The sequence below is a fragment of the Eucalyptus grandis genome, chromosome 2 (genome assembly GCF_016545825.1).
Source record: "Eucalyptus grandis isolate ANBG69807.140 chromosome 2, ASM1654582v1, whole genome shotgun sequence".
Taxonomy (NCBI): domain Eukaryota; kingdom Viridiplantae; phylum Streptophyta; class Magnoliopsida; order Myrtales; family Myrtaceae; genus Eucalyptus; species Eucalyptus grandis.
The window spans coordinates 33,107,254-33,124,661 of record NC_052613.1 but is presented as its reverse complement, the minus strand read 5'-3'; the positions used below and the strand labels follow the sequence as shown (position 1 = coordinate 33,124,661).

The 17,408-nt window shown below is 35.1% G+C and overlaps 1 protein-coding gene across 1 annotated transcript; it reads left to right on the top strand.

The window, feature by feature from the left end:
• The first annotated feature begins 1,864 nt into the window (after positions 1-1,864).
• On the top strand, positions 1,865-16,913 carry LOC120290650. The gene is made up of 6 exons (XM_039307000.1): positions 1,865-4,270; positions 7,337-8,083; positions 10,331-10,993; positions 11,097-11,634; positions 16,014-16,750; positions 16,839-16,913. Exons 1-6 carry the CDS (start codon positions 1,865-1,867, stop codon positions 16,911-16,913), a joined length of 5,166 nt encoding a protein of 1,721 aa, XP_039162934.1.
• Positions 16,914-17,408: the final 495 nt, after the last annotated feature.

The following is a 17,408-nucleotide window of genomic DNA, read 5'->3' as shown; positions in this document are numbered from 1 at the left end:
AGTCACAGAATCGCAGTGATAAAACTTCGCTCAAGCCAAAAAGTAGGACTTGGTAGTGCTCTGTATAAAAATGCCTCAAGTCATCATAATTTAAGGACAAAAAGTAGAAGAATTGAAAAGCTACATTAAAGAATTAACAATCTAAGTAAAGTAGTTCTGACCAAAAAAAAGAAAAAGAAATCCAAGTAAAGTAGTTTAAGGACAAAAATTACAGAATTACCAATTTTACAAAAATTAATCCATCATAATTTACAGAAAGTATGGTTGATTAATGTTCAATTGATTTTCAAACAGAGAAGGAAATTTTAGTCAATTAACTATAAACATAGAAGGCGAAGAGAACATATGGGAGAGAAAAAAGTGGGTGAATTGGTGGTTAACCTTGTTTTCCGAAGGTAGAAGGCTATCTTGGTCAATTGATGATAGGAGGTTTGTATCAAATTAAAGAGGAGGTGGTAACTTCCCCACATCTCTTTTATGTAAAATAAGATAAAAAGATCTGAACCTTTACTTGGTGTGACTTTATTCTTCAATTCACAATATGTCAAATTTAGATGTAGCCACTTTAAAAAAAAAAAAAAAAAAAAAAATCTCTTTTAATAAATTAAAAAGATCTGCTGTGCTCTAATAATTGTTTGTAACCTCTTCCATACTCAAGTCCGAGTAATGGATGGTACAAACATCACAACAAGTAACAGTTATCGAATTTTTTTTTTCAAAATGTACTTATTGATTTCTTGTAAATCATGAACACACAAAGAAATGTTTCAAGCTTTAAAATATTGGGAAAAAGTTCTAAATAATTCTATCGGTCAATAATTAAAAGTCCTAAATTGGAACGCACTTAAACTTTCTCGCGGAAACACTATGGGAGCGTGGAATTGTGGCGGAGTCTGCAAAATTTGTTGAAGCCCTCGAAGAGTCATCCCCATTATCAAGAAACTAAATAAAGAAAAAAAGGATAATAGAAAAAATAAATGAAAGAAATTTATCCTTCTACTGCACGTGGTTGACCAGTAACGTGTTGTCTGTCCTCGCAAGATCGTCTGCAAATCGTCCACAGAGACCAGTAACGTGTTACTTCGGTGCACCGAGTGCGGTGAGCCAAGGAGCAACCGAATTTTCCCATCAAATGCTCCTTCTTTTCAGTTTGTGTTGTGCCGATGTCTTTCTTTTCTTCGATTCTGTTTTCATCCTCAATCTGATTCTAAATTGCTCTTGCTGATATTCCTCAGTCTCCCTGTTTATTTACATTACTATTGCTTCCGTACACTCAAGGCTCTCTCTCTCTCTCTCCCCTCTGGTTTTGTTTCACAGTTCTCGTTGTTTTATGACTTTGCTCTTCCTTTCTTTTCATACACCGAATGATTAGTTCTTTTCTTTGTTCAGTTTCCTTCACACCCATTTCTTTAAGCAAATAATAAAAGGAGGCAACGACAAGAGGAACAAAAGAGGGAGGTGGAGGGAAAAGGGATTTCTGGAAATTAAAGCAGAAAAAATGTGTGACGCATTTGCTACCTCCATTGCATCAAATCTTGTGTCGAAACTCGGTGAGTACCTGTTTGCTCCCATCGGACGTCAATTTGGGTACGTCCTGTCCTACAAGAGCTATGTTGAAGATCTCAAGAAAGAAGTCAATGATCTGAAGAACGCAAGGGATAGGGTGCAATCCTCCGTCGACAAAGCCGTGTTTGACTGTAAACCTATATTCCCTGATGTTAAGGTTTGGCTGGAAAATGTGAAGAAGGAGGCTGAGGAAGCAGAAAACCTATTAAGAGATGGCGAAAGTGCCAAAAATGCTTGTTTCCGTGGGTGGCTTCCCAAACCCGTGGTGCGCCATTCAATTGGCAGGAAGGTGAAGAAGATGACTCAAGTCATTCAAGAACTCCATAAGAAAAATAACTTCCCGGTTGTCCACTACGAAGATCCTCCGATAGGAATCACTGCTCTCACTTCCGCTGCTGCATATGCCGACAATGATGAAGATGTCTCGGAGTCAAGGGCTTCGTTTGCAGAGACGGTAATTAAGGCTATAGCTGATGACAAGGTATGTGTGGTTGGGGTGTATGGACCAGGTGGGGTAGGCAAATCCAAGCTTTTGGCAAATATCGAAAGGCAAGCAAAGAAAGAGAAGCTATTTGATGTGGTTGTCACAGAAGATGTATCACGCAATCCAGATCTAAGAAGAATCCAAGGAGAAATCGCTTATGCATTGGGTCTAAAGATAATGAATGAGGAAACTGCTCGTGGGAGAGCAGATCTTTTGCACAAGAGGTTAGAGAGTAATTCTCAAAAAAACATTCTCATAATTTTAGATAATTTGTGGAAGAAGCTGAAGTTGAACGAAGTTGGAATCCCTTGTGGATTTGATAATAAAGTAAGAGGCTGCAAGCTATTGCTAACATCTAGAAATCGAGATGTTTTACGTACTGATATGGGCTCTGACAAGGAGTTCCGACTCAATGAGTTAGAGCATGGAGAAGCGCGTAGACTTTTTGAAAGGACAGTGGGGAATATAATTAATGATCTTGATATTAAACCCTGGGTAAATGGAGTGGTCAAGAATTGTGGAGGCTTGCCACTTTTGATTGTTTCATCGGCAAAAAGGTTGAAACACGGAGAGTTGGCTGCATGGAGGAATGCTTCGACCCATAGAGACGTGTCGGATGTAAAATCAATAGCTGAACAAAATTACAATGACTTAGGAGATGAGAGGATCAGAAAATTGTTTTTGGTTTGTGCTCTAGACTCTAGCAGTATTCTCTTGAGGTGTACCCTTCCCTACTGCATGGGTTTGGGTTTATACAAACAATTCAGCATGACCATCGAAAGCGCTAGAGATAGGTTGGTAATGGATTTACGTTCCTTGCAGAACTCTTCTTTGTTATTAGATGGTGATGACATAGAAGACCTCAAAATGCATGACATATTTGTTGACATGGCCATCTCTATTACTTCCATAGACTGGAAGGCCTTGATCGGGAGGAAAGATTATGGGTTTAAAGAATGGTCAAAGGATGAGCTCAGCAAATGCACTGCAATATCCTTCCGTTTTGTGGGCATTGATGAGCTTCCAGAGAAATTAGATTGCCCAAACTTGAAGATGCTTCTGTTATCCGAATCCAACAAGTCTCTCAAATTTCCTGAGTCATTTTTTGAATCTATGGAGAAGCTCCAAGTCTTGGACTTGACTTGCTTATCTTTCACCTCTCTACCTACGTCGATTAAAATCCTTGAAAACCTCAATTCGTTGTGTCTTGATTACTGCCATCTAGAGGATGTGACTCTTCTTGGAAAGCTGAAAGGATTGCAATTCCTAAGTTTCCACGGATCTATAATCGCTCGGCTGCCCAAAGAAATAGGTGGACTAACAGAATTGAGATTTTTGGACTTAACAGAGTGCTTCAGGCTCCAAATTATTGAACCTGGCGTGCTTGAAAGCTTGGTTAATTTAGAAGAATTGTACATTGATGGATTTTGTCAATGGGAGGCCGAGGATGAAGCACCGCGAAGCAACGCCAGCCTGGCCGACTTGAAAAACATGAAAAAGTTGAGAACTTTGCACATTACCATTCCTCATTCTACCAATCTCTCAAGCGACCTGCCATTCGGGAATCTGAAAGAGTATAAAATCCAAATTGGGGCAATTGCGCATGGGTGCGATGAATACAAAGAATCCAGAAGTTTAAAGCTCAATTTGGATTCTGGCAATCTTCTCCGTGAAGCGTGTATGCAGGAATGTCTGGGGAGAACGCAAGATCTCTGCTTGGATGGATTGCAAGATGACAGAGATAGCATTCATGACTTGTGCACCAAAGGTTTTCAGGAATTGAAGCATCTTTGTGTAATAAATAACCTCTCACTTCAATATGTTGTTGGCTCCACACAGTCCACTGGATTTATGAGACTGGAATCATTGGTTCTACAGAATTTGAACAACTTGAAGAAGATTTCTCGCGATTGTCTTACCCCGGAATCCTTTAGCAAATTAAAGATTGTGAAAGTGGAAAACTGTGATGAAATTAAACATTTCTTTCCTTCATCCATGACAAGAATATTCTTGCAGCTAGAAGAGATTGAAATAAATAGATGCCACTTGATGCAACAAATTGTCGGAGATGACGAGATAGATGAATACAGAGATGAAATTGATGATGATGCCAACGTGAAGTCATGCAAGCTGCGTAGGCTAACGTTACAAAACTTGCCAGAGATGATGAGCTTCTATAAAACCGTGGACCATTCAGTCGTATTCTTGGATGGGCAACAGGTAAATTTCATGCTTTCTAGAAGTATCATCTTTCCATTCATCCGGACCATCCTAATTGGAGGAAACCTTCTCCAACTAGTCTTCTGATGAATGAGTTATAAACATGGATATTGCCTTCAACTGAATATGTTAATCGTGGAAAAAAATACTAGTGTAAGAATGAGTTAGTTCACTACTCAATTCGTGATACTCTCCATAATAAAATCTGAGGAAAGATAGACAAAATAACATAAATTAAGTTTCCGACTTTTATAGCCTTTTCCAATTTCCTCCATGCCTTTCAAAGGTATCAGTTGAAGCCCTCGGCATTTTACGGTCTTCTTAAAAAATGACTTGTTGAAATATTTACTTTGGAGAGATAATGAATAGAAATTTTGTGTAATTTTAACAAAGTAATATGTATTAATCAACCAAATGACAATAATTATTTAGTGAGATTTGTGTCGTTTAGTGTTTTGTGTTAGAACGTATTGAGTTTATTCGAATTTGATTATTTAGAAATTTGATTTGTAAACACATGAAAGTATCGAATCTAGAATTATCCTCAATTTATTTTTTATGGAACTGTGGCTCCGCACAAACTTCCATTATATTAAATTTTTTTTATCTTTTTATGTGCTAATTGATGGACTATCATGTGACTACGAAATGAAAATTCAAGTATAATACTCAATAGGGCAGCTTGTTTTCATTACCCCAGAATGGACCTTATGTGGTGACCAAATCCAGCACAAATCTACATTCTAACCACTTATTCTAATATTAATAGTAGAATTTATGTGCCCTGCACATGTTTAAATTTCTTTTTTTTTTTGTAATAAAATATTATTGAAAGCATTTATTAGATATACATCTAGCATTCATTTGTTCACTATTGCTTGGATTTAACAGTTTCTGTAACTATTCTGTTTCTATAGACTAAAAATGTGGAAACCCTTTTTTAAATTATCTTAAAATTATGTTTATAGTGTGATCCAAATTGCAAAAGCATGATGCTCGATCAAAATCATTTATTAAATTAATTGGCTACATGACTAACTCTCCACATGAATTAATCTTTTTTATGACGAGAAAGGGTATCTTAGGTTCTTATATCCGTAGAATTAAACCTATTGCTGAAATTTACTTTGAAGCCCATATGGTGCTGCTGCGACCAGTTCATGGATCTTATGGCCAACCGCGGATCTTAAATTGATGAAACCCCTTTCTGACTTTGGTTCGATAAGTCATCAATTCCGCACTACAGATATACTAGAATTTTAGCCCATGTTATGCACGGGGACAACAAATTTTTCTGACTACTTCATAAATTTATAATTACTTTTTAGTTTCAATCTTTTGATAAGGCATGTTTTTGTTTTTGGAATACTTTGAAGAAAAAGCCAGACTCAAGTTACACGTTTTGATCAATTAAAATTATATTTTTTATCGGTTGGTCAATCACAAGCCCTTTAAATAATGTTCATTGTTATGTTTAATGTTGTTCTATGTCTTTCTTTAACCTAATATGTTGTTAGTCCATGAACATTTGGTAGAAAATAATTAAGGTGGTTTTTGTAAATTGTTATTTGAGATATTATATAATACCACAATTAATGACTAACAAGAATTAATTGAGTCTACGCCATTAATTTGTAAAATTTGGAAAGCACAAAATGTAAGCGCAAATTCAATAACCTCAATAACCCATGGATTATATCTTCCTTCTCTTGTCATATATATAATAGAGCCCCAATAGACAATAAGGTGATTGATAAGTCAAGTGTAAAAGTTGATAAAATTTAAAGAAGAAAAAGGCAAAATTGAAAAATCACTACTAGGCCTTTTTTTCCCGTCAACTTCAAATCCATTATGTGAGATTATTTCCCTAATTAATTTTTCACAAACAGCGCGTGTTCACAGCTTTTACTTATAAGCATTGTGAGATTATGTGGGATCATCCACCCCTTGCTGCTAAAGAAGAATCAATGCATATGCCTTCGTAACGTTATTCCCCCGACTTTTTAAGGTTTCACTGCCCTTGTTGGAGTACTTGACACTGTCTGAACTTCCCAAATTGAAAGAGATATGGAATTCTCAATTTCCTTCGGATGTGAGCAACCTAAAATTTTTTAAGGTAGAGAATTGTGCGTTCCTCTTGAGCGTCTTCCCATCAAACTTGGTGACAAAGCTACAGAATTTGGAAGTCATAACCATTGAAAGATGTCAGTTAATACGAGAAGTATTCGACGTTGAAGAACTGACAACTAGTGGGGATGTCAAGATTCTATCACGATTGATGACATTAACCTTGAGTGACTTACCAAGGTTGGGGCACATATGGAACAAGAATTCAAGGATAGCGTTGTGTTTTAGAAACTTAAGGGTACTGAAGGTGCAAGGCTGTGAGAACTTGAGGTTTATTTTTTCTTCTTCCATGGCTAAAGAACTCCAACAAATAAGAGAAATAAAAATAGCAAGATGTAAACTGTTGGAGGAAATTATAAATGTGAAAGAAGAAGAGTCAAAGAAAGGTGCATCTATGCACACTTTAGAGTTTCCTCTATTATCCTCCTTATCTCTTGAGGAATTGCCAAATCTTAGAACATTCTCTCATGGGACACACCGTATTCACTGTCCAACCTTAACAAGATTGAGGATATCTGGATGCCCCAAGATGATGACATTCTCTTCATTCCAAGGAAAGCAACAGACGATAGCAACTAATACAGGTTTACAACAAGCACTCGGTGGTGTCAACTCTAGTATGTCCTTGTCTATACTCTTCGATCAAAATGTACGTAACTATCTCTGGAATTTTCTATTATATGTTTATCGTAGAAACTATTCTTGCTAATTGTAGTCTTATCGCCGATGAAGCAGTTGAAAACTCTGTCTGCATGTCCTTTAAAGCCTCTTGCTACTGCATGCATTTGTCATTTTTCTATGATGATGGTAATCTCGAGTAACCAACTTCATTCATGAAAATATATTATAGAGCACATATCATGAGTAAACCAACTTCATCCAATTCAGGATTATTAGGAGTTCTTGGTCGAGAAACTAACATATGGTCGTTGCAAGCAGATTCTTTTTCCCAGCTTGGAGGAGTTGACCGTCGTGTCGTGTGGGTTGATGAAGATATGGCACAATGAACTTTCTAAGGAATCATTCTGCGAACTAGCATCCATCACAATCCGAGATTGTGAAAATTTGTCTCATATTTTTCCATCAAATAAAATAGAGGTGTTCAAGAGCCTGGAAATGATTGAGGTGGTCAACTGTACCTCTTTGGAGTCATTAATCGAACATGTTGCTGTCAATACTAAGAAAATGCCAAAAAGTTTGGTCTTCCGAAACTTAAAAAAAATGAAGTTGTGGGATCTGCCGAGGCTGGATGCGTTAGTGACAAGTAGCTCCGAAGCAACTTTGAGTCTTCCTAGTCTGACTACCGTTAGCTTGCGCAACTGCCACAGTCTGAGATATCTCTTCACATATGATACATCCAGGACTCTTGTTAAACTTGAGATGCTAGATGTTTCTGATTGCAATAAAATGCAGAAAGTAGTTGCCATGGAAGAAAGTGAAGAGCGAAATTTGAAGGCAATGAAGTTCTCTCGTTTACAAACATTGAAGCTTTGTTCCCTTAAGAGCTTGATTAGTTTCAGCTTAGGAAGTTGTGCATTTGAGTTTACCTCCCTCACAAATCTCTCAATTTTGGAGTGCACTGAACTCAAGGCATTCATACTGAGGCTGCCAATGCCAAGAGTAGAGACGACGAATGAGGGAACTGCTGGCTCTGATGAAAGTCCACCTTCTTTATTTGACGAGAAGGTTTTCCTCTTTCCTTTATCTCAGCTGTATCGTCATTCATGTGATTTGCTTTCTTCTTTGTATTGCTCTAGATAAAAAAGCAACTTTGCTTCAATGCCAGTCATTGTGACTTTAGCCAAGTGATGCCTCTGTAGGTTGTATTCCTAAATTAGAAGAGCTACATCTAACGTGAATTCAATCAAGAGATTTTGTATAGTTTTAACAAAGTAATATGCATTTATCAACCAAACGACGAAATTTATTAGTAACACTTGTATCGTTTAGTCTTTTGTGTTAAAAGGTATTAAGTTTACCCAAATTTGATCATTTAGATTTTAAATTATAAACACATTAAAGTATTGATTTTTGGAATTATCCTCAATTTTATCTTTTGTGGAAATGTGGCTCTAAACAAACTCCCGTTATATAATGACCTTTTTAAGGGTGATATCCGTAGGGAGATTCTTTTTATTCTCTTACGATATTTCTAGTTAGCCCAAGACGCGCATCCACCAGATAAGCAAATAGTTGTGATCCTCAAGTTCAAGTCACCAGTGACTAATAGTATCAAACAGACAGAAGACCTTCTCCGATTGTTCCGATTAAACATATGGCACTCCTTCCTACCTCTGCTTGGAAACCTTAGCTTGACGCACTGGCACAAGACAACTAAACCTCTAGTAAAGGGCATAGAGACTAAAAGGGCACGGCTGGCTATATCCTATGATAAAAGCACTTTTTAAAACTATCTTGATCACACTCACTGTCTTCTCTAAGATCCTTGCGCTTTCTGTACATTCCGCCGCTTGTTCGTTAGCTACTTAGGAATGAAGGGGAAGACGTAAGGACAGGGAGGAAATTCTCTTATAAGGGAGTGGACAGTAGACAGGGGTTTCTATTGCTTATCCATATAGTCAACTACTTCATGGACTACATATTAAGTGGAGACTCTTATATGTTAATTGATGGATTATTATGTGACTCCGAAATGAAAAACTAAATATAATATTCAATAGCCAATTTGTTTAGAGCCGCATTTTTCTTCAATCTAAAGTGCGTAGATGCCAAGAGTGGAGATGATAAATGAGGGATCTGCCGGTTTTGATGAAAGTTCACATTCTTTATTTTACAAGAAGGTTTTCCTCTTTCCTTTATCTTAGTTGTATCTTTGCTCATGTGATTTGCTTTCTTCTTTGTGATGCTCTGGATACATCATCCACTTTACTTCAATGCCAGTCATTGTGACTTTAGCCAGGTGATGCTTCTATAGGTTGTGTTTTCCAAATTAGAAGAGCTACGTCTAACATGAATTCAAATTAAGAGATTTTGTATAGTTTTAACAAAGTAATATGCATTTATCAACCAAACGACGAAGTTTATTAGTAAAATTTGTATCGTTTAGTGTTTTGTGTTAAACTGTATTAAGTTTACTCAAATTTGATAATTTAGATTTTAAATTATAAACACATTAAAGTATTGATTTTAGAATTATCCTCAATTTTACCTTTTGTGGAAATGTGGATCTAAACAAACTTCCATTATATAAATCTTTTTATGCTCTTATATGTTAATTGATGGACTATTATGTGACTACGAAATGAAAAATCTAATATAATATTCAATAGGCCAATTTCTTTTCCTTACCCCAGATTGTAACATTGACCTTCCGTTGTGATCAAATCTATTGCAAAAGTATATTCTAACCCCTTTTCTAATATTACTAATAAAATCAATGTGCGCTGCACATGTTCAATTTTTTTTTTTTGTAATAAAATATTCATGAAAGCATTTGTTAGAAATACATCTAGTATTCATTTGTTCATTATTGCTTGGATACTATTATGCTAGTGTAGAATAAAAATTTGGGAAACCTTTTTTAAATTATCTTAAAATTATGTTTATAATGTGAGCCAAACTGCAAAAGCATAATGCTTGGCTAAAATCATTTATTAAATGAAGTAACACCATTTTCTTGGCTACATGACTAGCTCTCCAATAAATTAATATTTTTATGACGAGAAAGGGGTATCTTAGGTTCTAATATAGGTAGAATTAAACCCATTGCTGACATTGACATTGAAAGGGTAAGTTAGCATCTATAGCCTTTTTTTTTTATTCAGCATTCTTCTAGTTCTGGTCAGTGAAGCAATTTCTTATAAACTGATAAAGTTTAGCAATTCACGGTGCAAGAACTAACTCATGATGTTGTCCATTTCCAAAGATGCCCCTAAATTTTAAGCATAATAAATTCTGTACCAAATATTTCAGTTATTGAACATATACAAGGTTTGTACACAGGTTCTTTTTCCAAGTTTGGAGGAATTGAAGCTTTCGTCCATGTGCCAACTAAAGAGGATATGGCACAATCAACTCCACGGACAGTCCTTCTGCAAACTTGCTTCCCTCACTGTTGAACTTTGTGAAAATTTCTCACATGTTTTTCCATCAAATTCAATGGACATGTTGCAAAGCTTGAGTAAAATTGAGGTGGTTGGATGTCCCTCCTTGGAAGCATTATTTGAACCGGTAAGCCTTAGCTCTGAGGAAAGGCAAAAGCCATTGGAACTCTCTGCATTAAAAAAAATGAAGCTGTTGAATCTACCAAGGTTGACAGACATTTTGAAGGGTGACTGCGAAGTAACCTTGACATTTCCTAGCCTGATGGAATTGAATGTAAGAAGTTGTCCTAGTTTGTCATATCTCTTCTCAAGTACCACAGCCAAAACTCTTCATGAACTTGCAGTGCTTGATATTTCCTGTTGCAATAATCTACGAGGCATCATTGTGATGGAAGAAGGAAAAGGGAAAACTGCAGAGACATTTGAGTTCCGTCATTTAGCCAAACTCAAGCTTGGTGACCTTAAGAGTTTGATTTGTTTTAGTTTAGAGAATTGTGCTGGTGATGGGTTATATCCTCTATTTGATGAGAAGGTATCATATCCTAGTTTATCTGATTTGTTATATTTCTTTGCTTTTTTATGCTTTGGCTCTAAGTTATTTTGGGTATTTTCGGTTTATCTCTTTACATTTGTAGCTTGCATTTCCAAAGTTAGAAGAGCTACACATCAAGGGAGTTCAACAAAAAGAACTATGGAACAGTAAAATCCTTATGGAGTCCTTTTGCTGTCTAAAGACCCTCCAGGTGAAGCAGTGTCACAACCTAGTGAATGTGATTCCTTCATTCATGTCAGAGAGGCTGCTTCACTATATGGAGTCCTTGACAGTTGAGGAGTGCCCTAGTTTGAGAAACCTTTTTACAATGTCTATGGCAAAAAGTCTAGGACAACTCCAATATCTGGGTCTCAGTGGTTGTGGAGAGATGGAGTACATTGTCACCAAAGAAGATCAGAAATCGGAAGAAGCAATTGACAAAATTGTAATTCCTCAACTTGTCACTTTGTATCTTCACATCATGCCAAAACTTAGAAGTTTTTGCCAAGGGAAGCATATTTCAGAGTGGCCCTCTTTGAAAGAGTTTACCATTGAAGATTGTAAAGCTGTGAAAGTGATTCTAGGAGATGCCGGTTTAGAGGGTAACGGTCCAACATATCAACCGCTTTTACTCGTCGAAAGGTTTGCACTCGTTCTTCTCTAATGGCATATCTAGTTTGTTGTCTTGATGATTTGAGCTAAGAGTATAAGTGGTCACTTATGATAACTTATCATTTTCATTTACAAATCTTTGACCTCAAATAAGAAACATCTCAAAGCTACTTCTTTAATATAAAAATGTTGAAATGTATATCAAAACTTTTTCATAAACTTCAAAAACTTAATACGTTTTTCTTTCATTTTCAAGTGTTAAACTAAATTGTAGCTGAAGCACAAATATCAATGAGAGGCTAAGCTAGACAACGCCAAAGATGTCTACTTTGATGCTACGAGTTCTAAAACTTGTGTTGGTTCAACACTTAAGTTCTAAAATTTGCACAATTGATGCATTTCAAGACTTGTTAAGTTTGTCCCTTTTTTGTAGAGAAATTCTGCATTTTTATCATATTTTTAGTCCTGCATGGGCTTTGACGCGGTGATGGAGCTTCCTCAAGCATAAAGGGAGCTGTTTCACCATTGCCACATTGAAAAATTGAAAAATTAAAAAAGAGTAAAAATTATGAAAAAAAAATCAGTAGTAATATGAAACTGGAAATAAAAGAAAGTCCTACAAGAGATCACTAGTCAAGTGGGGAAGGGCTGCATTTGGAGTGCCACTACTGCTTCCCTTCCTGCCGACAAGGGCTAGCGCTCATCGTGAGCAAGCAATGGCTTGTTATCGCCCTTGGCAATTTGGGTGAGGGCAAGTGTGCTCACTCACGTGGTGGTGAGGAGCCAAGTTTGGCAACTGTTGGTGACCTAGCGAGGGTACCAAGCACCCTAGCCATGACCCTGGGTACGGTTGCAGCCCTAAATAGTGCGAACCCTCCCTCTCTCCTGCCTTGTTTTCTTATATGTAGTTTTTAAATTTTTGGTCGCCTTTTTTAAAGTGGCATCACAATATTCACACCACATTTTACAATTAAAAAAAAGGAAAATTTAATAAAAAAAAGTTTTACCAATAAAGGAAAAAAAAAGTTTTAGTTCTTAAACATGCCAAATCGGAATAAGTTTTAAGAGCCATTTTGTCACTATTCCTAAAGTTAATTGTAAATATTGAGATGGAAAAAATCTTTCCACAAGTCCTAAAACGTATTTATGAAATACAATCAAATCATAAATTTTTTAGTTGGTGTAATGAACTCTTAAACCTTTATCAAAAAGTGCAATCTAAGTCCCAGACCTTTCGGTTGTTGTAATTAAGTAATAAATTAAAACAAACAAATGCAATTTGAGGTTGCTGCATAGGCAATCTAAGTTATCATGTACTAAAAGAACTTGATTATGCTTCTTCAAAAATATTTAAAACTCTTGACTGCATTTCAAATATAAGGTTAATACTTCTAATGCACATTTATATCTTGATTATGACTAAAACTGCAAGTAGTTGACATAATATTTTTAACTTTCGTGTCAAACCTAGTCTGCTTAATCAAATGCTAATTAAAGGAACTAAGCATTGTCGCTCCACACGAGTCAATATTTTTTTCACTACATGCATTATATGTAAATAACTCAACTGCACTGACATTGATTCTAAAATTTGAGGAGCTTTTTACTAGGTGTATGATATATATGTTAACAACTGATAATATAGAATGAAATTGCATAGCAAGGTTGGTTTAGAATCATAAAATCCGAAGGAAATTTGAGAGAGAGATTTTAAATTAGGCGAGGAAGAAGAAACACCCAATAGGCAAACTCATTAGTCAATGAATTCATCCTCAAGACTAAAGAAAATTAGTATCTTAGCCGATATCATAGGTAATTAAAACAAGAGTTCCTTACCAGAAGAAAAATAAGAGTACAATGTAAGGCATTTCGTGTAATTTGACAAAGTAACATGCATTTATTAACTATACGAAAAAAAAAAATTAGCAACAATTGGATCGCTTAGTATTTTGTGTTAAAAAGTGTTGATTTTAATCAAATGTGAATACTTAAAAATTTAATTTATAAACACATTGAAATATTGACTTTAGAGTTATCTCAATTTGCTTTTGATATATGGGTGAGTACTAATGTGATACGTTTTGCATTGTATAGGAAATGGAATTTTATGCATGGGTATTATAGAGGAGTCTAATGGCACATATAAATATATTTTTTTGATTAAGACAAAATACTGATTTAATTTTTCAAAATGTAATTGCTACGTGAGATGTGAATGCATAAAACATCTATATGTGTTATGTTATCAACATAATTAAAGAAGCACATACGATGCATTCATTTTTCAAATAATCTAAAAGTTTATCATTGCTTTATGGTAAAGTATATACACATACAGTTATGGATATAATCGTAACATCAGGAAAGTATTTATGACCTATATAGTTTGTATGACCTTCATTTAGTAATTATGGAAAATTGTAGGATTCTATCTTATCCGCTTGATTAAAGCGAAAAAACATAACTTAAAAAAATTTCGGTGCATGTAACTCAGTGACTCTGTGAAATAACATCCAGATCAATTGATTACAGAAAATTATTTTGCAACTTTCGTCTTAAGTACATTAATGCTAGGGTAATTGAGACGATTAAGTTGCTGTTTTTTTTCTTTCCAATAATTGTAAAAATCTGGGGTAGGTGAATGGACCTCAGTGGAAATGTGGTTCTACACAAAGTTCCATCATATAAAATTTTCTATAGTCTTATATGTGAGTTGATGGAACTATTATGTGACAACGAAATGAAAATTCAATATAATGTTAGATAGGCAAATATGCTTTTTTACGCTTGTTAAAATGAGATGTTAGTGGAATAATTAAATTTTTTGTTCTGATTTATGTGAACTATGGACCTTTTGTAGGGATCAAATCTACCACAAATCTTCATTCTTACACCTTTTATAATATTCCTGGTAGAATTTATGTGCGGCACGTGTTTAAATTTCTTTTTTCTGTAATAAATGTTGCTTGAAAGTATTAACGAGAAACACATCTAGCATTAATTTGTTCACTATTGTTTGGAATTAACAAATTTTATTACTATTCTGTTAGTATAAAATAAAAAAACTGGAACCCCTTTGCTACCTATTTTTTTAAATTATGTTTATCAAGTGACCCAAACCACAAAAGCCTGACGCTGGACTGAAATCATTATCAAATGAAGCAATTCTTTTTCTTGGCTACATGACCAAAACTTTTTACTTTCTACAGAAACTAACTTTTTTTATGACGAGGAAGTGTATCTTGGGTCCTCATATTTTAAAACTAAATCCTTTGCTGAAATTGACCTTGATGACCATACGGCGCTGTTATGTATAATTCATGGATGTTATGGCCACCAATGGGTCTTATGGAGATGAACCGTTTTTCTAACATTTCGTCGATGCGGCATCTATTCCGCCTATAGTGCTATGCATGGGGACATTAAAATCTTAAGACTACTTTAGTATTTCTCTATTAAATTTATAACTACTTTTTACTTTTACTCACTCGATAAGAGATACTCTCTTTTTTGGAACAGTTCGGAAAAAATGCCAGGCTCAATTTACACCTACAAATAAACTAAGTGTACTTTTATTTTTAAGTTTATCAATTTAGTTCATAACTATTTAGGAGAGAATCATTAAGATTTTTTACACTGTCAATTGAGATATTATATCAGACCACATCGAAAAATCAATTGAGCCTATGCCATGAATTTCTAAAATTTAGGCAGATTGCACAAAATGTGAGGGTAAATTCAATAACCTCAATAATTGATCCTCAATAATATATGTATAATAAAGTCCAAAAACACAATAGATAAATGATAAGTAAGTGTAAAGTAGATAATTTTATAGAAGGATAAGGGAAAATTCAAAATCACTACTCCGCTTTATCTTCCATTATTTTAGATTTACTATTCGAGATTATTTCTTCTGTTATTATTTCACAAGCAACTCGTATGCATACTTTCTAGTTAATAGCATTGTTATGAGATCATGTGGTGTTATTCACCCCTTGCAGCTAATAAGGCTGCAGAACTTGGAAGCTATAACGGTTGAAAGATGTCAGTTAATACGGGTAGTATTTGGCCTTGAAGAATTGATGACTAGTGGGGATGTCAAGATTCTATCGCAATTGACTAGATTACCTTGAGTGGCTTACCCAAGTTGGAACGCGTATGGAACAAGAATCCAAGATTCTAATATATATTAGAAAAATTTATGCTTTCTACTTTAAGATTATAGACAAATGAATGAATTTTAGGGGGTGGCATCTGCTAAAAAGAAATAACGTATGTCTAGTCTTCTTTTCTTTCTATTTTTTTGATAATATCCATCCTGTGATTTTCTTTGTTCTTGAAATCAAAGTATTCTCTTTTTTGAAGGAATAGAGAATCGACTCTAATTAATTAAATTAAAAATAACAGGTTGAGTTTCCTGCTATGGAGTCGATGAAGATCTTGCACATGGATAACATGGAGAAGATATGGCTTGATGATCTTGATTCAAACGCCTTTGGCAAACTCAAAACACTAGTAGTGGAGCATTGTGAGAAACTTTTATCCATATTTTCATCTTATAATATGCTCATGAGATTTCAAAACCTAGAGAAGATAACTGTGACCGATTGTGGATCCTTAGAAGTAGCATTTCAAGTCCAAGAGTTTGAATTTAGCGAAGCTTGTTCTATGAATTCTTTTCAATTGGGAGAAATAGTTTTGACGAGGCTCCCAAAAATGAAACATGTGTGGAATGAACTTCCTCGAGGAGGTTTTACCTTTGGACACTTGCAACACATGGAGGTTGTCAAGTGTGAGAGTCTCAAAAGTTTATTTCCAAGCTCAGTGGCAAAAAATATGACACAATTCAAAGAACTTTTAGTAATGGATAGTGGGGTGGAGGAAATTATTGCGGAGAAAGACGGAGTGGGGATGAGTGCAAGTGATCTCTTCTTTCCGCAATTAACCAACCTAAAATTACTTGAGTTGCCGAAACTAGGGAGCTTCTACCAAAATAGTCATACTCTAGCATGGCCACTCTTGAAGCAATTGCGAGTAAGACATTGTGGCAAGATGAGGTCGTTCTTATTTGCTTGTGAATTTCAAGGCTGCCAAGGTACAACTACCAGCAAGAACCAATCTGCGCTCTTTTCTTTTGAAAAGGTACTGCCCTTATCAAAGATTCTAACTCTTTGCTATTGTCTTCGTTGGTTTATGTGCATAGTTCTTGGTGCATTGTTATTTTCTCTAGGAAATTGACATTGTCAAACATTTCATGCTTGTTGATACTCGCCTAACCACACCTGTGAATTGCTTAAAAACTTAAAAATTATTTGTAGTTAACTATTTCTAGCTCATATTCTTTGGTATATAAATCTATTAATCCCAGTTTTTACTTCGAAGAACAACACTTTTTATTAAAATGACTTGCATAGATAGCCATGCTTCTGATGAGCTACTCGTATCTGATGATTGAGATTTACCTATTAAATTTAATTTGACCAACCTTGTCCACCAATTTTATTTTATTTTTTAAAAAATGGTATTATGTTCGCTTGGAATATTGCTAGCTTAGTTACAAAACAAATTTCCATCCACGAACATCTTGAAAATGGTTGGTAATCGTTAAGCACTGTGGATAATTTTCTTATTTGATCACATGTTAGTAACTCATCAATAGGCTTAAAAAAGGACAAACTTTTTTCTACTTTCAAATCATCAACTACTTTAATAATTTACCAACTTTTATTCTAGCTTACCAACATATTTGAAATTACTAACCTTATTTGAAGTTACCAAATCAAATTTGATTGGTGTACCA